Below are 20,948 nucleotides of genomic sequence, written 5' to 3'. Positions count from 1 at the left end.
TCTCTCTCTCTCTCTCTCTCTCTCTCTCTCTCTTTCTCTCTCTCTTTTTTTTTAAACCCTTGTACTTTGGTGTATTGTCTCATTGGTGGAAGAGTGGTAAGGGTAGGCAATGGGGGTCAAGTGACTTGCCCAGGGTCACACAGCTGGGAAGTGGCTGAGGCCAGATTTGAACCTAGGACCTCCTGTCTCTAGGCCTGACTCTCACTCCACTGAGCTACCCAGCTGCCCCCTCTCTCTTTCTTTTAGTAACAACTCTAAGACAGAAGGGCAAGGACTAGGTAACTGGGATTAAATGACTTGCCCAGGGTCACATAGCTAGGAAGTATCTGAGGTCAAATTTGAACCCAGGTCCTCCTGACTTCAGGCTTGGTACTCAAGCCACTGTGTTACCTAGCTACTTTGACTAATAGATTTCTTTTTTTTCTTTTATAAAAAAATCTTTACCTTCCAACTTAGAATCAATACTAAATATTGGTTCCAAACCAGAAGAGCAGTAAGGACCAGGTAACTGGGGTTAAGTGACTTGCCCAGAGTCACACAATTAGGAAGTATCTGAGATCAAATTTGAACCCAAGTCCTCTGGACTCCAGGCCTGGCTCTCTAACCACTCTGCTACCAGGCTGCCCTATGACTAGATGCCTCTCCAGCTCTTAATTTGTGAACCTTTGATCAAGAGGAAGTAGGAGCCCTTCATCGGCTTTAGTTTATTCATTGGCAAAATGAAGGAGTTTGACTATGTGATCTCTAGAATCCTCATACCTTGAAATCTATGAGTCTATTATCTCCAGAGAGTAGAAACCCTCCCCAGGTCTCAGTTTCCCCACCTGTAAAATGAGAAGTGTGGACTAGATGACCTTCAAGGCCCCTTCCAGCTCTTGGCCTGTGAGACTATAGTCTGTAGCCTATTGAGTTAGCTCATTTTCCTTTTGGATAGTTCGAATCATTAGGCAATTTTCCCTGACATCATCTAAATTGTTTGTTTTTCCGCACAGATCCTGCCTCTTTGGCTTCCAGTTCTAGGGCCAAATAGAAGGTGTCTAATCCCATTTCTATGGGCCGGCTTGAAAACAGTTATCCCATTTCACCCCGCCCCCCCCCCCCGCCACCCCAATCTTTTTTTTTTTTTTTTCTGCCTCTAGTTCCTTTGGCTGATTCTCATTTGGCCGGATCTCAGGCTCTTCCCAGTCCTTCATTGAATGCATCTCCCAAACTCACCTCTTTCAGAGACTTTAGTAGGTCTACTACATCCACCCCCAGAATGTTGCCCAAGAAAGGCCAAGGGGCTGGGCCAGGGGGCAGCCCAGAGAACCTGTGGCGCCACACAGTGAGCAGAAGGTAGGCAGCAATGGCCAGGCCCAGCGCCAGCCCCAGACCCCCACCCAGCTCCATCGTGAGGACTCTCTGGCTCAAGCGCTGGGCCTGGATGCCCCAGGCTGGCCTTTTATCAGTCCCAGCCTCTTACGTAAGGCTTAGGGAGGTGACTAGCCAGCCAATCCCTAGCCTGGCTTGGGGGTGGCCAGTCAGATTCTTTCTACTGCATCTTCTCCTGTATGTTTGTGTATATCTATTCCCCAGGGGCTGGAGGCCCCCCAATTCTAGCTCGGCTTCACCCCTAGCTCTTACTGCTTCTGCCCATGGCCATTGGAGGCCTGTCTCCTTCCCCCTCCCTCCACATCCCGCCCGAGATTTTCTGCCATCTGGAGCATTAGCTCCAGAGGGGAAGGTGTCGATTGCTTCCTGGTTAAATTACTCTTTAAAAAAACAACAACAAAAAACTCAACAACCCTTATACACAAAGTGATAATGATTCCTTTTTTTTTTTTTTTAAACCCTCACCTTCCGTCTTAGAATCAAGACTGGGTATTGGTTCTAAGACGCAAGACTGGTAAGGGTAGGCAATGGGGGTCAAGTGACTTGCCCAGGGTCACCCAGCTGGGAAGTATCTGGGGCCAGATTTGAACCCAGAACCTTCCGTCTCCAGGTCTGGCTCTCCATCCACCGAGCTACTCAGCTGCCCCACTATGTATAGATTCTAAAGCAGAAGACTGGTAAGAGCTAGGCCATGGGGGTCAAGTGACTTGCCCAGGGTCACCCAGCTGGGAAGTGTCTGAGGCCAGATTTGAACCCAGGACCTCCCTTCTCTAGGCCTGGCTTTCCATCCACTGAGCCACCCAGCTGCCCCCTTTTGTGAAAGCCATTTTCACATCCTGACTCAACTCGGTGAGTACTGCCTCAGGTCACGGGGACTCCAGGGGATCGGCGATGGACACGGGATTGAACAAAGAGAAGCCTGGTCGCCATATTGTCAGACATGTATTGGTAATGGTGTGTCTTGGAGACTACAGGGTGAAACCCCGCGGCTGGCTGCTACCGAGAAGGGCACCCCAGTAGCCTTGATGGTCCTCGTTGCCGGGAATCATTGTTATTTCTTGCTTTTGACCTTTCCTTTTGCCCACAAATTCCTTCTCGCCAGGATATTGCCGACCACACACAGATACTGGATTTCTCCTGATAGCCTCCCCCGGCGCAAAGCCGAAAGCGAGGTGGCCGGAGGCTGCCGAAAGTCCCCAGAGAGGCCAGTGGTCATTAGTGGCCTGGGAAAGAGTCTCCAGACAAAGCGGTTCGGCTTCTTCGGAACGCCTTGTCTTGGAATCTACGATTACAGTAACGGCATCTCTTCCAGGCAGAAGAGCCAGAAGGCGACGGGGGCTAAACTGCCTGCTCAGGGTCGCACAGCTGGGAAGTGTCCGAGGCCAGATTTGAACCCAGCTCCTGCCATCTCCAGGGCTGGCTCTCCATCCACTGAGCCACGCAGCTATCCCCGAAAGTGGTTCTGGTGGATGGGCCCCATCTCCCCCTGCGTTTGAAGATGATCAGTCGTGCACATGCAATCCCCTCATTCTGTTTGGGGCACCACTTCGGTGGTTCTAGGAGAACTTTTCTCTTAAAGCCCTCGGCCGTGAAGAAGGTCTTGGACTCAGTCGATTAGTGACCACTGGCAACCCTCCAGAATGGATCGATTATTCTTGGAGTTTTATCTCAGTGGGTTTTGTTACAGATTGGATACTTTTTATTTATTTATTTTAACCCTCACTTTCCGTCTTGGAGTCAATACTGTGTACAGGCTCCAGGGCAGAAGAGTGGTAAGGGTAGGCAATGGGGGTCAAGTGACTTGCCCAGGGTCACACGGCTGGGAAGTGTCTGAAGTCAGATTTGAACCCAGGACCTCCCATCTCTAGGCCTGGCTCTCCATCCACTGAGCTACCCGGCTGCCCCCCAGATTGGATACTTTTGAGCCAAATGTTTCACTTATTTATCCTGGGTATAGTTTGCTTTTTATAGATTTGCTCATATGTTCTCCGGCCCTTCCCCCTCCAGACTATAAGCTCCTTGAGGGAAGGCATTGTCTTCTGCCTTTTTTTTTTTAAGCCTTGACACTTAGTACAATGCCCGGCACATAGCAGGCTCTTCATAAGTGTTTCTTAGCGGACCAGTTGCTTAAAGGTCTAGTTTCACAAGACCCTCTAGGATTCCGAAGACGACATTCCTTGGCCAGGGGGCAGCCCAGAGATCCTGTGGTGCCAGAGCCCGAGCAGAAGATGGGCACGAATGCGTGGCCCTGCGCCAGCCCCAGGATCGCCTGCCACGTGCGATCTGGTGAGGCCACCGGCCCTATGCCTTGGCCCGAGTTTTTATCTATCCCAGCTGCTTGCATCAGACTGGGGGAGGTACTGGTCAGCCCACTGTGACCTTGGCCCCTGGCATGGCCCAGCCAGCCAAATTCAAACTTTTGACAGGGAAGGGAAAGACACGGTCAAGGCACAATCAGCGTCAGCTTCTAGAGAAGGGAGCCTTTTGGGATGGAGTCATTTGGACGGTTCCTCTTGGACAGAACCCCCGCCAAGGGAGAAGTGAATGAGTGCCCGGCTCCGCGCAGCTTACGGCTTTATCTTGAGCTGTAAAGCAATGGTTGTTTTTTTAAAGTTTCATGACTAGGATTAGGTTCACTTCCAAATAAAAATGTTGACTTCCCCAAAAAGGGCGCCACTTCCTGTTGTGTGCAGTTACCTTCCCCTGGATGGGAAATCTGCATCCCACGTTAAGGTTTCGGGGTTCATTTTGAGAGTTCACGAGCGTCTTATTGATGAGTCTATCCACCCCGCAGCCAGGTGGTCCGTTAGGCAGAGAGCCAGGCCTCGCGTCAGGAAGACTCATCTTCCCAAGTTCGTGTCACCCTGAGCAAGTCACTTCACCCTATTTGACTCATTTGGCAGAGAAGGGAATGGCAAACCACTCCAGGATCTTTGCCAAGAAAACGCCGAATGGGGTAGAGTTGGACGTAACTGAAATGACTGAACAATGGTGGCAACCAAAGTCTACTCCCTAATTTGGGGGCCACATTCAGAAAGGACTGGGAAGGGCCTGGGATCAGGCCAAATGGGTATCATTGGGAGGAGCTGTGGGTATTTAGCTTGGAGAAATGATCAGGGTGGGTGGGGGAAGTATCCCAATCCAATTCTTTTTCTTTTTTTGAATCCTTCCCTTCTGCCTTAGCATCAATACTATGCATGGGCTCCAAGGCAAAAGAGTGGTAAGGGCTAGGCAATGGGGGTTAAGTGACTTGCCCAGGGTCACACATCTAGGAGATGGCCGAGGCCTCCTGTCTCCAGTCCTGGCTCCCACCAACCCTATTCTAAAGGAAAGTTTGTTACATGGTTTACTGTTGAAATCTTTCAGTATTTCAGGGAGCCTTTCACTGGGCCGTCCATCTCGAGTCCTTCCATCTTCAGGCCCAACAGGCAGAATGACTTGTCCTTGCGACTTCCTCTGCTTAGTTTCCAGTGAATCACCCATCAGCAGCTGGATTCGTAATATCCCTTCCTGTCCCTCCCAGCATCGCACACTGTTCTCTGCATAGCATAGTATCAGCCTTTGCCGCCTGCCTGTTCATCCTCTGGGACCTGGATCTGTAGGAGAACGGAGTGATGGCCAGCTCGCAGCGGTGAATCTGGGAGCCGCCTGGCCTTCTCGTTCCAATCTTCCGTTCGACCTGTGTCCGGGCAGGGGTGGCGGGTCATGGCCCCAAGAGTCTCCTCTGGTCCCTGAGCTCTGACTGCTCCAGCAAGGGGGCTCGAGTCCTGGAAAGAGGCCACTCTGCATGGATCTCTGCCCCATCTCCCTGAACTAGTTAGTGGGACTTCTCGGAAGCCCAAATGCTCGGAAAATGTCTTGTTTCCCCTCACAGGCAGGTTCCTCCCCTCCCGCAGGCACTGAGGCCACCAGCTTTTATTTGGCTCGTCCCCTTTCTCTACGTGTCAGGAATCCAAAGTAGAACCCCTTCCAGAAGGGCCCGGGTTTAGGGTTTCCTGTTCTTGGGGTATTGCAGTCATGGTGCTGCCGAGCTTCGGTGCCAAGTGTGTTCCCTTCGCCATCACCCTATTTACCCACATCATGTGGCAACTCTTGGCGAGTGCCCTTTGCCACTTGATTGGAGGGTGGTTCTGTGATGGACTTCTGAGACTGATCGAATACACCCTGGATGTCTCCCGATGAGGACCTTGAAAGCTCCTCTGGGTCAAGAGTTCTGCTGCCTGGCCAGAACTTTCCATTCTGCAGTCAAAGCCTGCTGATAAGCGTTCGCCATTTTTGCTTCGTATTCTCAATTAATAAGTAGCTCCTGGGGGGCAGCTGGGTAGGAGAGTCAGGCCTAGAGATGGGAGGTCCTAGTTCAGACACTTCCCAGCTGTGTGACCCTGGGCAAGTCACTTGACCCCCATTTCCCACCCTTACCACTCTTCCACCTATGAGCCAATACACAGAAGTTAAGGGTAAAAAAATAAAAATAAAATAAGTAGCTCCTGGGCTTTTGCCCATTGAGAATTGTTCTTTAGCCTCGGGATTATCCATCTCCATGGCAGGAGGACATTCTTGTAGTAGCTGGTAGGAGGCTCTCTTGACCTCCTGGGGAGTAGTTTGAGGCTCTCCCAAATCTGGTAAGAATTGTTTCTGGTTGAGGAAAGGGAACTTGATGAAATGGCCACTAATGGATAGAGCACTGAACCATAAGTTAGGAAGACCCGAGTTCAAATCTCACCTCAGGCACTTACTAGCTATGGGATAGGGGGGTGTCATTTAACTTCAGTTTTCTCACCTGTAAATGAGGATTAAAAGCCTACAATTCCCTCAACTGTTAAATGAGGATAATAGCAGCATCTCAATCATGGGTTGTTGTGAGGATCAAATGAGAAAATAGTTGTGCTCAGCACAGTGTAAGTAAGCACACAGCAGGAGCTTAATAAAGGCTTCTTTCCTTTTTGATGTCCCTCTCAGCCAGGCAGGCAAAGAGAAAGCTCTTAGGTGCTCAGCTGGAGGCGAGCCTGCCCATGTCAGGTTCATGGGAGATGGACCAGGTGCCCTTCCCTTCAGGGAAGCCTCTCAGAAATCCAGAATCTCAAAATGGCCAGGGATGCTGGATGATACCCAGTCAAACTGCCCGAAGAGGGGTGCCCCATGCCTCGTGCCAACCCGAGATCATTTAGCCTTTTCTCGAACTGAAATGACAGCTCTGACTTTTAGGAAGAGTTGCTTTAGGTCAAGCCTAAATCTGTCTCTCTATGGCTAATCTCTACCTATTGGTCCAGGTCCTGTCCTCTGAAGTACTCTAGTTCCTTGTCTAGGTGGCAGCCGTTTACATGCTCCAAGAAGACCTGGGTGGGGCAGCTGGGTAGCTCAGTGGAGTGAGAGTCAGGCCTAGAGACGGGAGGTCCTAGGTTCAAACCCGGCCTCAGCCACTTCCCAGCTGTGTGACCCTGGGCAAGTCACTTGACCCCCATTGCCCACCCTTACCACTCTTCCACCTAGGAGACAATACACCAAAGTACAAGGGTTAAAAAAAAAAAAAAAAAGAAGACCTGGGTGCAAATTCTCCATGTGACCCCGAGTTAGTCACTTTAACAGCTCTTAGAGGAACCCAAGAAAACTGAGGTTTCCTCATCTGCAAAATGAGGGGTTTGGGCTAGCATGTAAACTGGATTCCATGGAGAAATTTCAAGGAGTCCATATATTTGTTTGTCTGTTTAAACTCTTACCCTCCGTCTTAGAATCATTACTGTTTATTGGTTCCAAGGCAGAAGAGCGGTGAGGGCTAGGCAATGGAGGTGAAGTGACTTGCCCAGAGTCACACAGCTAGGAAGTGTCTGAGACCAGATTTGAACCCAGGACCTTCCGTCTCTAGGCTTAGCCATCTAACGGTCTCATTTAAAAACTATAATTTTCACAATTGTAATTCAATATAATTGGCCTCTTTTGTAATTTATATGTATTTAAAACATAATTCTGTGATGGGATCCATAGACTTCACCAAGTTGCCCAAGGAGTCCAGGAGACAAAAATGATGAAAAAATCCTGGCTTAAATGACCTCAGAATTCCTCTCCACCTCTAGATCTATGAACAAAGAAGTTCCCATGTTCCCCTGTCCCTTCTCTCCTCCAGGCTGTGCCCTCCATTCCTTCATGGCCTCCAAACCCCTCACCAGTATTGCTATCCTCACCTGCCTAGCAATATCTTTTATCATTGAGGGACCCTTTTGAAGGACTTATTGTCTCCCAATGGAGGCTGTGGACATGGTAGACAACCTAGTCCAGAGGACTGGACACTTCCCCCGGGGCCTGTCAGTGATACATTAGTCTGGCTCTGCTTGTTGTGAGTCAGAATTCTCATTCCTTTGTGCTGAGACCCTGAGAAAGAAGCTTTTTGTTGTCAACTTGTTGGTTCTTCTATTTTCCAAGCAGAGACCAGAAGAGATTAAAAACAGCCATGCGCCTGGATTGGTGGGAAGAGAACCCCAATCTGTAGAGCAGCTGCTTTGGGACCGAGGTGTTATTTATACTATATACAGCTTGTTTGTATATATTTGTTTACTTATTGTCTTCCCCATTAGATTGCCAGCTTCCTGACAGATAAGAGCAGGGATTGTCTTCTGCCTCTCTTTCTCCCTAACACTTACCGCAGTGCTTGGTACACAGTAGGTGCTTAATGAATGTTTATTGACTGACCAACAGAGGCACATGGAAATTTCATATTCTCATGTAGAGATGGCAGCCTAGGAGAGAGGACGTCCATGTTCAAGTAGTGAGAGTTACTGAACCCAGTCCTAGAGAGAGAGAAGGGGAGATCCCAAAGAGCGTTGGGAATTCTTTCTCTATGCAGTTTGGGAGTTCTGGGACCTAGCTTTCTGGAGAAAGGAGGGAGAATACTGTGTAGTCTCTTGGAGAAGAAGAGATTCTCAGATATAGCCCTCTAGTGAAAGAAGCAGATCAGGAATGATGCCAGCCTCTTGGAGAGACTCTGTTAGTTCTAGATCTGGAAGAGTGACAAGGGACAAAGCCACAACATGGGGCTGAACTTTTTCTTTTAAACCCTTATCTTCTGTCTTAGTATGTATTCTAAGCTAGAAGACTTTGGTAAGGGCTAGGCAATGGGGGTTAAGTGACTTGCTCAGGGTCACACAGCTAGGAAGTGTCTGAGGCCAGATTTGAACCCAGGTCCTTTGGACTCCAGGCCTGTTGTTGCTACCTATCCACTTGCTACCTAGCTGCCCCAAAGATGCATTTCTTAAAAACAGGCTGGACTTTAGCCTCTGTTATTAATGCAGGGCTACCAACACAAATTTAGTGGGAAAGAACTTGCCTTTCTGATAACCTCACGCTCATTTTTCTTCTGGGGTAAGTCTGAACCCTTGAGATTATTCCAAAAAGCTAGAGGTGCATTAACACCTTTTGGGTGCAAGTAGGATTCACTGGAATGTAGGGAGGATAGTTGCTCTGGTGACACCAAGTTCATTTCTCTTTCTAGGAAAGTCTAAACCACAAGGTGGTGTTATGAGCCTGGAGGACTCTGTGGGGCTCTCTGGGGCAGGCATGACTCATTAAGCAGAATAAAAGGTTCTTTTGATTATTTGGGGCCAATGCCAATCCTCTCTGCTTTCCGTGCTTTATGTGGGGTAAAATAAATGCTGTTCTATGTCAGCTATATATATTTTTGCCTCCATTGCTTGTACAGGGACTAGGGATCCTTTTCTCTTTGTCATGAGCTCTCTAGAAGCTATATTTTGAAATTTCCAAAAGAAACTCTAACTAGAGGGCAAAAACGAGCCATAGAGAATGACTTTCACGGGACAGCCTCCAAGAGTGGCCCCAATCCATAGAAGTCCAAAGCCCGCAATGCTGGACCTCAGGTTCTGCTCTTCAACTGTAATGCTAAGAAGAGAACACGATGTTCCAGGTGTCATCTGATTAGAGCAGAGTAGAAATTATCCCCACCCTCATTTTGGACACTCTGTCCTTGCTAATGCTGCCCAAGTCCTAATTAGCTTCTTTGGGGCTGCCATGACAGCCTGCTGACTCATCCGGAGCTTGTACTAACCCTTTCAGATCTTTTCCACATGAAATGTTGTGTCAACCCTATTCTGTTCCTGTGGAGCTTTTTTTTTTTTTTCTTTTCTTTTTTTTTTTTTAAACCCTTGTACTTCGGTGTATTGTCTCATAGGTGGAAGATTGGTAAGGGTGGGGAATGGGGGTCAAGTGACTTGCCCAGGGTCACACAGCTGGGAAGTGGCTGAGGCCGGGTTTGATTTTCTTTTCTTTTTTTTTTTTTTTTAACAAAAGTGCAGAACTTAATATTTATCCCTTTTAAATTCCTCATGAGAGATTCGTCCTATCATCCTCCAAGCTGATTGAAAGTTTTGGGATCCCAGCTCTGTTATCCAATTGGCTAACTTTCCATACCAAATCTTCATCCCTGCAAATCGGATAAGGACGTCTCTGCGTTCACCTGAGAGGTTGATACATATATCAGTGAATATACAAGGGCAAGAACAGAACCCAGGGCACCTCCAAGGCGACTTGTAGCTATTGATGACTATTTCTTGAGGTTCATAGGGTTGTGTGATCATTGATTTAGAGCTGGAGGGAACCTGGGAGGTCAGTGAATTCAACCCTGTTCTTTCATAGATGAGAAGACTGAAGCCAGGAGAAAGGAAGTGACTTATCTAATCCCATAGCTAGCAAGTGCCAAAGGGAACATTCGAACTCTGGTCTTCCTGACTCCAGGGCTGGTGTACTGTGCCTCTAAACCAGAGCTGAGTCTCCCTGACTGCTCTGTCACCTCGCCTATATTCTTCCCCATATTCTTTTTAAAACCCTCACCTTCCATCTTGGAGTCAATATTGTGTATTGGCTCCAAGGCAGAAGAGTGGTAAGGGTGGGCAATGGGGGTGAAGTGACTTACCCAGGGTCACCCAGCTAGGAAGTGTCTGAGGCCAGATTTGAACTCAGGACCTCCCATCTCTAGGCCTGGTGCTCAATCCACTGAGCCACCCATCTGCCCCTTCTTCCCCATATTCTCCCAAACCTAAAGTCATCTTATCTCTCTTTGCTGTTATTTACAACCCAAGTGCCCCTTGGCCTTGAGTAAATCCCTTCCCTTTTCTTGGCCTCAGTTTTCCTATCTGTATATACAAGGGATTGGCCATTCTGTGGTCACTAAACTCTTATGGCCTAACTTTTCTACCAGAAGAATCTACTCTTTAGTAGGAGAGCTAGAGAGAGACACACAGAGATAAAGGGACAGAGACAGAGACGTAGATAGTCATAGAGAGATGGACACAGGGGAAGAGCTCACTCTTAGAAGCAGAGAACGACTTATGGAGAAACCCAAACTCAGAGCAAAGAATCAGGGATTCCAAGACAAAAGAGAGCGGAGACAGGCAGGCAGAGACAGAGAGAGACATCATGAGGCAGAACTGGCCACAAGTGGGCAGTAAGATGCAAGATAAAGTTGTGAGTCAAGAGGCTGGCCTCAGCTGAGACTTGCAGGGCTCAGCTTTTGTCTTGATTCTCTGTCTGGCCCGGGACGAGTCCCTTCCCCTCAGTCACCTCCTCTGGGACCTGACGGGATCGCTTCCAGGGATATCTGAAGGTTTCTCAGTTTCCAGGACCCCCACTGAGTAGCCGAGAGAGAGAGCAGCCTGGGGGGGGGGGCTCAGCCTTTATTAGTACATCCTGGGCCACCGCAACCAGGAGTCCCGAAGATTTCAGTGGGGTCCTCTGGGCCCGTCAGCCTCATCATCCTCGGGGCACGAATGAGATGGTGTAGCTGCGAGGGATAGTGGCAAAGCCCACCATCTTCGGGGAGATGTCAATGGCCTCTTTGGGGAGTGGAGACTGGAAGCGGAAGTTCTGGAGGATGGTGGTGAGGAAAAGGAAGAGCTCCATCCTGGCCAAGCCTTCGCCAAAGCAGTAGCGTTTTCCTAAGGAGCCAAAGACAGAGCGGGTCAAGATGGGCAGGGATGGTCAGAGCTGGGAGGGTCCTTGGGACAGAGAATGTCAGAGTTGGGAGGGAACTTAGAGACAAGGAGCACAGAACCTATTTGGCTTTTATGGAATAAAAGAATTCCAGTAGGAGGCGCTCACTTGTAGCAGGTGCAGGTTCTGGAAACTTACTTTATCTAATTCTTCTAGCTAATCGGCCGTGATGCTTTTGTTGTTTTTAGGCTGATGAAGGATTGCAAATGCTACTAAATGTTGGTGCTCTAGGCAGGTATGGGCAAACTACAGCGGAGGGCCAGATGCGGCCCCCTGAAATGTTCTACAGGGCTGCACGACATTATTCCTAATCTGATGAATACAATGAGTAGGATACAATACAATAAAACTTGGAAAGAGCTGCCTTAGAAACAGACTGACAGAGGAGCATTGCCTTTCCTTTGGCCCCCTCTTTAAAAGTTTGCCCATCACTGGCTCTAGGAATATCAGAGGTTAGAGGGTCTCTTGGAACATAGAACTGCTCTTTTTCCTCAATCCTCCTACACTGCCCATTCAGTAGAAGCTCATCCTTCCTTGGACGAGAAAATGGAAGCCATCACTTGTGAGATTCTACTTCTAACCTATGGAACACTTAAAAAACCATCTCTACTATTCCCCTCTTCTCCCCTTCTTTGAAGGTGGCCCCCCATCTTTCTTTTCCCTTGATCACATCTCTCACAGTCTCAGAATTCCCCATCTGGATTTCTACATTCCCAACACACTGACTTATTAGCGGTTGCCAAAATGGATTATTCCATCTCCAGCTTTCAAGTCTATGAAGAAGCTCCTTACCTGGAATGCCCTCCCTTCCTGCCACGTTCTCTAGCCTCCTGCAAGGCTAATTCAGGTGCCATCTCCTACAGGAAGTCTTTCCTGATTCTCCTAGCTAGTGCTCTTCCTTTGTAAATGATCTTGTGTTAGCTTATCTGAGAACGTTAACGCCGAGAAGACAGGGGCTTTGTATCCCTACCTCCTAAATGCTTGTTGAATTGGGTTGAATGTGAGAATGGCTAAGGACCTTCAATACCATCTGGTCCAAATGCCTCATTTTACAACTGAGGAAACTGAGGCCCGGAGAAAGGAGGGGACTTGATCAACATAACAGGCTCATAGAGTCCTAAGATGATGGATGCTGAGCTGGAAGGAACCACAGAAGACATCCAGTTCAATACCTACATTTCCCCAGGAGGAATGGAGGTGTAGGGAGATGAAGGGATTTGCCGAAGGTCGGTAGGAAGCTTTAGAGAAGGCCTGTGAACTAAGGTCCTCTAACTCCGGGACCGGGGCTCATTCTGGTATCTTCCTCAAAGAGGGAGGGACATCCACTTATATTGGGGAGGTGCTATTCTTTCTGGAATCTTTAGCTCCACAGCCACTGCTTCTTTTTTTTATTTTACTTCTTTTTTTTTTATTTTAAACCCTTGTACTTTGGTGTATTGTCTCCTAGGTGGAAGATTGGTAAGGGTGGGCAATGGGGGTCAAGTGACTTGCCCAAGGTCACACAGCTGGGAAGTGGCTGAGGCCGGGTTTGAACCCAGGACCTCTCGTCTCTAAGCCTGACTCTCACTCCACTGAGCTACCCAGCTGCCCCCCCCCCACTGCTTCTTTGGAGTCACCCCAGCCACTCGCCTCTCACACTTCAGAAGCTTAGTCAAGTGGATGAATTGAGAGCAGACTGGAGGAAAGGAAGGGGTCAGCAAAGCTCAGGCCATACTGTTGGGGACCAGGAATGGGAGTGGCGGCCATGAGGGGAAGAGAAAAAGCTTTCCTGCTCACCAATGGAGAAGGGGACGAAGGCATCGCTCCTTTTGAACTGGCCCTTCTCATCCAGGAAGTGCTGGGGGTTGAAGTCTTGGGGGCAGGCAAAGAAGTTCTGGTCTCTCAGCACTGAGCCCAGCATGGGATAAACTTCTGTGCCCTAGAGGTGGTGGTGGGGGGAGAGTGAACAACAAAGGAAGTCAGGGATGAGGTGGAGGGAGGAGGGCAGGGAAAAGAGAGACAAAGGCAGGAGAGAAAAAGAAAGAGAGGGGAAGAGAAGCTGGGGTGGGGCTGAGAAGGAGAAAGATGGAGGAGAGATACAGAAAGAAGAGGGAGAAAGAATGTTTTTCTTCTGAGAAGACAGGGTTATATAGAGGAATAGGAACTAGTCTCAGAAACAGGAAGACCTGGGTTTAAGTTGTCTCCAACACAGACTGGCTATGTATCCCCGGACAAGTCACTTAATCTTTTTTTTTTTTTTAAATAAAACCCCTCATCTTCTGTCTTAGAACCAATACTAAGTATTGGTTCTAAGACAGAAGAGTGGTAAGGACTAGGCAATGGGGGTCAAGTGACTTGCCCAGGATCACACAGCTAGGAAGTGTCTGAGGTCAAATTTGAACCCAGGACCTCCAGTCTCTGGGCCTGGTTCTCAATCCACTGAGCCACCCAGCTTCCCCCAAGTCACTTAAGACAATAATTTGCAGAGAAGGTGCCATCTTGCAGAGAAAGTTCCCAATATCAAAGAAATTATAGGTCCAGTACTTATCCTTGTATTTTGTTTCTAATTATATAGGCACATGTTTTTTTCTGATAGAATAAAAGATTCTCAAGGGCAGGGACTGTTTGATCTCTGCCTTTTGTATTCCCCTAATAAAATCCTAGGGCCATCATAGTAAGCCCATGATGAATGTTAGTGATTGGTTGCTTGACTGTCAGAATTAAACATAGTTGAATTATTTTAACAAATGATGATGATGATGATAAGTGTAATGGAGGCTGCTGGTCAAAATACCCCATATCAACGGATTTCTCCTTTCCCCAGTTCAGTTAATGAAATCACAGAAGGGGCAAGTCACAAAGACAAAAACAGCTTTCACTTTTTTAAAAAAAAATAATGAAAATATTCCCTTTGGATTTTTTTGGAGGGGCAGCTTTCCTTTGGCAGAATGATTAGAGCCTTGGTGGCCTCTGAAAGTGGAGCTCGTCTATTCTGGGACACACTGGAAATGGGAAGCAGCTTCCCAAAGTGTGAGCTCTGGCATACTAGAGGAGAGCCAGCAATGAAGAAATAACCCAGCTAGTGACGATCTTTGTTTTTCCAATTTCACCTCTACCGGGGTGTAAGCAGGAAGGGGAGAAAGGTGAGAGGGGTGTCTTTTTCATCCCGAGAGTCCTATTGGTGCTATTGATTTTCTTCAGAGGCAAGCAAGCTCAGAGACTTAGCTCTGAGACCTCCTCGGTAGACTCTGGGCCCAGGAGAAGCAGCATTAGGATACCACAGGAAGGAAAGGATTTGGGGGCCAAATAGCCCCAGAAGTGGGAATTGCCTTGGCCACAAGTGTTCTCTAAGCAGGTGCATTCTCCAAGTGTACGTTAAGCATGTGGCCATTCTTTCCACTGACAGCTAGGTGGAGTTGTGGGAGAGTGTGCCCCCGGTTTATGGGGAGAGTGTTTATTGCTACCGTTCTTATGATATTATCTCAATAAACACTTTTGCTTTGAGCTAACTCTCCCTACCAACCGACTATTAAAGGTAAGCAGACCCGATGGGGGCTTGTGAGCAGAGTGTGGACTCACCAGGTATCTTGAACCCCTGGGATAGTGGCTGCCTCTTGGAGACCCAACCTATGAGTTCAAGTTGGAGGCACAGTCCAGAGGGGGTGCCACAAATGAATACATTTTCTCCTTTGAACCACCCAACAATATACACTATTATCATCTTCATTTTTCAACCAGTGAGTGGCTTTTTGTTCAAACACTCCTCCTCTTTTAAATGTCTTTTGCCAACCTGGATTCTTTCTGAGCTCAGAGTTCACTGACAGTGATGACATTTTGGGTCTATTACTTCCTAAAGGAGGTGACATCAAGGGACCTTTTGTTACGACAGCCTGAACTAAGTCTCTTTGGAGACGGGCTAAGTTTACAATATAAAAACCACAACCTGGAAATAAATCTCATTCCTGGGCAACTAATCCTGCTTCAATAATAGGAAAGAGCCTTTTGGGATAGATCTGGTTTGTGACCACACACATTGTCACTTGACATCACTGGAGTCTAGAATTTTTTTTTTTAATTTTAAACCCTTAACTTCTGTGTATTGACTTATAGGTGGAAGAGTGGTAAGAGTAGGCAATGGGGGTCAAGTGACTTGCCCAGGGTCACACAGCTGGGAAGTGTCTGAGGCTGGTTTTGAACCTAGGACCTCTTGTCTCTAGGCTTGGCTCTCAATCCACTGAGCTACCCAGCTGCCCCGGGAGTCTAGAATTTTTGCTGATTCCAAAAAGGGGAATATTTCATACTTTTATTTATTTATTTGTTTGTATAAATAAAAACCCTCACCTTCCATCTTGAAGTCAATACTGTGTAAGGCAGAAGAGTGGTAAGGGCTAGGCAATGGCAGTTAAGTGACTGGCCCAGGGTCATGCAGCTGGGAAGTGTCTGAGGTCAGATTTGAACCCAGGACCTCCCATCTCTGGGCCTGGCTCTCAATCCAATGAGCCACCCAGCTGCCCCCATATTTCATACTTTTAGAGGCAGCTAGGTGGTGCAGTGGATAAAGTCAGGAATACCCATCTTCGGCTCCAGCTTCTGACACTTACGAGCTATGTCACTTTGGGCAAATCACTTCATTCTGCCTCCATTTTCTCATGTGTCATCCTCATTACAAAGCTGAAAGTAACACTTACTTAGCAGGATTGTTGTGAGGATTAAGTGAAATTTAGAAAGTGTTTAGCATAGTGCCTGGCACATAATAGGTGCTTAAGAAATGATTGTCCTCTTCCTTCTTTTCAGATAAAGAAACGCACAAGTATTGAATTTAAAGTGTTAAATGGCTTGACCAGTTTTATATATTAGAGACAGACAGACAGAGAGAGAGAGAGAGAGAGAGAGAGAGAGAGAGAGAGAGAGAGAGAGAGAAGTTAATCAAAGGTTCATCAGAGAGGAGAAGAATAGGGAGGATTTGTAGTAGGAGCAACACAGGTGTTCAACAAGGATGTTCTAGAGGACGAGGGAGGTTCCAGGAGTCACTGGGGACGATGAAGGGACATTTAGGACAGAGAATGAGGAATTCTCAGGTGTCAGAAAGAGAGAAGGATGTTTAGAGGATAGAGATGGAGAAGGATCTGGAGTAGAATGTCGGAGGGGTTAGAGCTGGGGGACCTGAGAGTGAGATGCTCCTACCTTGGGAATAAGGTAGCCTCGAAATTTAGTGTCCTTGGTGACTCTTCGGGCCAGACCCATGGGGATCATGTCGCCAAACCTCTGGATCTCATGGATGACAGCCTCTGTGTATGGCATCTTGGCTTTGTCCTCAAACTTGGGTGATCTGTTTCGCCCAATCACATGATCAATTTCCTCATGGATTCTAGCTGTGGTTGGAATGGGGTGAGTGAACAGGATACAAGGGTGTCAGAAAGATCCTGGGGAAATCTCGATGGAACAAATGGGGCGTGTGTGTGTGTGTGTGTGTGTGTGTGTGTGTGTGTGTGTGTGTAAGACGGGCACCAAAGGACTCTTGAGGAGAGTGAGGGAGCTTTACCTTCCACCTCTGGATGTTTCATTAGCAGAAGGAAGCCATAGCGAAGGGTGGTGCTAACGGTCTCAGTGCCCGCAAAAAACAGGTTTAGAGTGGTCATGGTCAAATTCCTCATGAAGAATTCTGTATTAGGGTTTTTCTTTTCCTAGAGTAGAGGAAGTAGACAGCATTTAGACCTCAACATATATCTATTTGCTTTGTATCTAGACTCTAGTCTCAAGGCCTCCTTTTCCCCAACGCCAGCTCAGTTTCCTTTAGCCCCAGTAATGTGCAGGACTAGAGGGGGATATCCATTGATGGGGCCTGACTAAACTGGAATATCTCAGCTCAAAGGACTCAAAAAGGTATCTAATCTCCCCATAATTCTGATAATCCAACCACTCTCATGAGGAAACTAAGGCACAGAGAAATTGGGACCTGCTCAGAATAACACAACTAGTGAGTATCTGGGGGCAGGGGGGGATTTGAACCCAGGTATACCTGGCTCCTGAGTCTACAGCCCCATCTACTACACTATACTGCCTTCCATGAACCCAGCACGTTAGAAATGGAAGAGACCTCAGCAGCCAAAGAAAGCTCTACCTTGAGTTACCTGACAAATGGTAGTCCAGCCTCCAAAGAAGAAGACCTCCAAAGATGGGCAAGTTACCCACTGTCTGGGTAGCCCATTGCACATTTGGACAGGTCTCATGGTTAGGAGAGTTCTTATTGTTTTCTCCCTGACATCAATCCTAAATTCCTTTATAATTTATCCCCTTGTTCGTGGCTCTACCTTCTAGGACCAAGCACAGTCAATTCTTTTTTTTATAACCCTTACCTTCCATCTTGGAGTCAATACTGTGGATCAGTTCCAAGGCAGAAGATTGGTAAGGGTGGGCAATGGGGGTGAAGTGACTTGCCCAAGGTCATATAGCTAGGAAGTATCTGAGGTCAGATTTGAACCCAGGACCTCCCATCTATGGGCCTGACTCTCAATCCACTGAGCTACCCAGCTGCCCCCCACAATCAATTTAATATCCTCTTTCTCTTCTCCATTTTATGGATGGGGGCAGAGACTCAGGAAAAGGAAAAGACTCCCCAAGGTCTTATGCAGAGAGTCAAGAAAAGCTACTGGGACTAGAATCTAGGGTTCCTGATAATCCTCAGCCCCTAAAACCCATCTTGTGACTGTATCTGGAATGAGGAAGGGGCAGGGAGCATGGGGAATGGGGATTTGTATTTGTGTCTCTTTGGGGTGGTCATTGTCTTCCTGGGTGTCCCCTTCCAATTTTCTGTCTGTTTCCGCATCTATCTCCACATCTGTTCCTGTGTTGTTCTTTTTCCTTTATCGTCACATCTTACTTTCTCCATTTGTCTTTCTAGCTTTCTCTCTCTTTGTCAGGCTGCCCTCAAAATGGCAATGACCTAGCTAGGTCTATCTGAATCTGTGCCTGATGTTTGCGAGCCCTACTTACTCACACGTGCCACAGGGCACGTGTCAGCCTTGCCTCGAAAAGCCCGAGACTTGCTGTTTATCAGCTGTTAGCGCCGCCTGCTCTTGGCTGAGACCTGCTGCCTGATGCCAGAAAATCCCTCAGAGATCGATGACACCCTTGGTTTGAGCCAATCCCTGCCCTCCCCCATCTTCCTCCTGCCGGCTGGAACAGTACGTACCTCCTGCATCTTGATGAGGAAGGAGTCAATGAAGTTGCGGGGGTGGTTGGGGTCCAGGGTGGTCTGGTTCTGCCGGACCTTCTCAGTGATGAAGTCCTCCAGGCCTTGCAGTTCCTTGAAGGCTTGCTGCTGAGGCCCTGGCAGGTGCTTCATCACTCCCGAGAACATCTCATAGAGCTGGGGAGGGTACAGAACACGTCAGGGGGTTACAGGGCCCTGGAGTGGGTACCTGGGAGGTTATACATCATTAAAGGTGGGGGAGGTTATAATGGAAAATGAATGGTCGGGCCAGAGGACAGTCAGGTTGGGAATGGGTTGGTCAGGATGAGAAATGGGCATCTAAATGGGATAGGAGGGTCAAGACCAGGAACAGCATCAGATAAGGGAGCAGGACAGGGTGGAAGACAGAGATAAGAATGGGGCAAGGATGCCAGACTGAGGAAGCAGAGCAGGATGGGCACAAGATTAGACTGAGGATAGGGGGTCAGATTGAGGGAAAGAGTAGAGGTCAGCATTGGTGAAATATCGGCATGCGTGCCAGGCTGGCACAGGGGAGCTGCTTCATTTCCCCTCTTCCCAGCACCTGAGGACCCGCATGCCCCACCCTCTCTCCAGCCACCCAAGGGGAGCACTTCCTCCCTCCGCTCTCTGGGTAATGCGGGAGGGTTTGTAGGTAGCCTGAAGTTGCAGTTTAGGTATGCAAACTCAACAACCTACACAGGTATGGGTAGTAGGACATAGAAATGGAAACTGAGGATTAAGGGATGAAGGCGGCTAGAGAACCAGGTAGGTAGGAGAGAAGATCTTGGGGGTCACCTGTCCCATGGATGTGGCTGTGAACTGGAAGCTCCCCAACATCATACGCAACAGGGACAGGAACTGTTTGTCCTCATATTCGAAGCGATCGCCAAAGACGATGGAGCTGATGACATTGGAAACTGTGCGGCTCAGGAAGAAGGTGGGGTCAATGGGGGCCCCTGTAGCCCAGCCAGGTCAGCAGAGACACAGAGATAGGGAAAACAGAGATAGAAGGATGGAGGAAAAGGACGGAATGTGAAAGATACAAAAGCAGAGACACAGAGAGGGGAAACAAGGAAGTAGAGGGGGAGAAAAGGAATTGAGATGCCCAGAAGTAAAGAGGCGAAGAGACACACGGTGGAGACAGTGATTGAGAGAGAGAAGTTGAAAGAGAGAGATGGTGGTGTGTGAGGTAGAGGAAGAGAAGGAAGAGGGAGATAGACAGACCGAGACCAAGAGGGAGTCACAGAGAAGGAGGGAGGGGAGAGAGACAGACAGACAGACAGAGACAGAGAGAGAGAGACAGAGACAGAGAGAGACAGAGAGAGACAGAGAGAGACACAGAGAGAGTCAGTCTTTAGTTCTCAATCTTTCTCCAAAGGACAGTCATCATCCATACCCCTAAATCCCATAGAGCAGGGCGATTGGATGCTAGAGGTGTAGTTCTGCACCCCCCTCCTTCTTCTTTTCCCCATACACTCTCTCCTCCCTTTTCTCATCTTAGATTGGAGGGTTGTTCTAGGATCTGAAATGAACCTTCTTTCCTGGTGCAGGGGAAAAGCTCAGAAATCAGTTATCTAGTAAAGGGAGGGGAGAGAGAATTTTTAGGGACTCTTGTTCAGATTGGGGTCGGTAGGAGCCTAGGGATGAGACCCAAGGCCCAAGAAATCTTTTTAGGTTCCACCCACCTTTTGTGCCCCGAAGAGCCTCCACAAGGAAGCCAGCTTCTTCTTGGATGCGCTCTTCGATTCCTCTCTTGCCCATGCCAAAGTCCCTGAGAGTGGTGATGGAGAATCGTCGGAGCTGCCGGGCCCTCTCACCATTACTGAAGGCCACACCTGGGCATAGGTAAGAAGGAAGGAAGGAGTTGAGGCAGGACTGGAGATCCTGCAGTTTCCCAGGTCCTAATATGGGATCAGAGGCAGATGTCCAGGTAGAGATAAGGAGAGAGAGAAAGACAAGTAAAGGTAGGGGCACCAGGAGAAACAAAGAAAGATGAAAAGACAGGGGGAAGTAGGGATGTAAGGGGAGGTGAAGAGACAGAGGCAGCTAGATGCCGCAGCCACAAGAGTGCTTGGTCTGTAGTCAAGAAGACTCATCTTCCTAAGTTTAGGTCTGGTCACAGCTATGTGACCCAGGGCAAGTCATTTAATCCTATTTGTCTCAAGTTTCCTCACCTGTAAAATGAACTGGAGAAGGAAATGGCAAATCGGTCCAGTATCATTGCCAAAAAATGCCTAGTGAGGTCATGAAGAGCTAGACATGACTGAATAACAACAACCTACTTGATTAAAGAGAGAGAGAGAGAAGGAGAGAGAGAGAAGGAGAGAGAGAGAGAGAGAGAGAGAGAGAGAGAGAGAGAGAGAGAGAGAGAGAGAGAGAGAGAGAGGGAAAG

General features: G+C 48.2%; 1 protein-coding gene across 2 annotated transcripts in view; it reads right to left on the bottom strand.

Moving 5' to 3' along the window:
* Positions 1 to 11,028: 11,028 nt before the first annotated feature.
* The window catches only part of LOC123240009 (cytochrome P450 2A13), a 13,479-nt gene continuing 3,559 nt past the window's right edge, over positions 11,029 to 20,948 (bottom strand). For both annotated transcript variants that reach the window (XM_044667349.1, XM_044667348.1), the window contains 7 exons: positions 20,242 to 20,391; positions 19,352 to 19,512; positions 18,536 to 18,712; positions 16,886 to 17,027; positions 16,528 to 16,715; positions 13,141 to 13,282; positions 11,029 to 11,309 (listed from right to left, as the gene is read on the bottom strand). In XM_044667349.1, coding sequence (XP_044523284.1) covers positions 11,125 to 11,309; positions 13,141 to 13,282; positions 16,528 to 16,715; positions 16,886 to 17,027; positions 18,536 to 18,712; positions 19,352 to 19,512; positions 20,242 to 20,391 — 1,145 coding nt within the window. In that variant the 3' untranslated portion in view covers positions 11,029 to 11,124. The remainder of the gene's footprint in view (positions 11,310 to 13,140; positions 13,283 to 16,527; positions 16,716 to 16,885; positions 17,028 to 18,535; positions 18,713 to 19,351; positions 19,513 to 20,241; positions 20,392 to 20,948) is intronic.

Source organism: Gracilinanus agilis, chromosome 3 (assembly GCF_016433145.1).
Source record: "Gracilinanus agilis isolate LMUSP501 chromosome 3, AgileGrace, whole genome shotgun sequence".
NCBI lineage: Eukaryota > Metazoa > Chordata > Mammalia > Didelphimorphia > Didelphidae > Gracilinanus > Gracilinanus agilis.
Note: the sequence above shows the minus strand (reverse complement) of the source record. Positions and strands in the feature narration are given on the sequence as shown.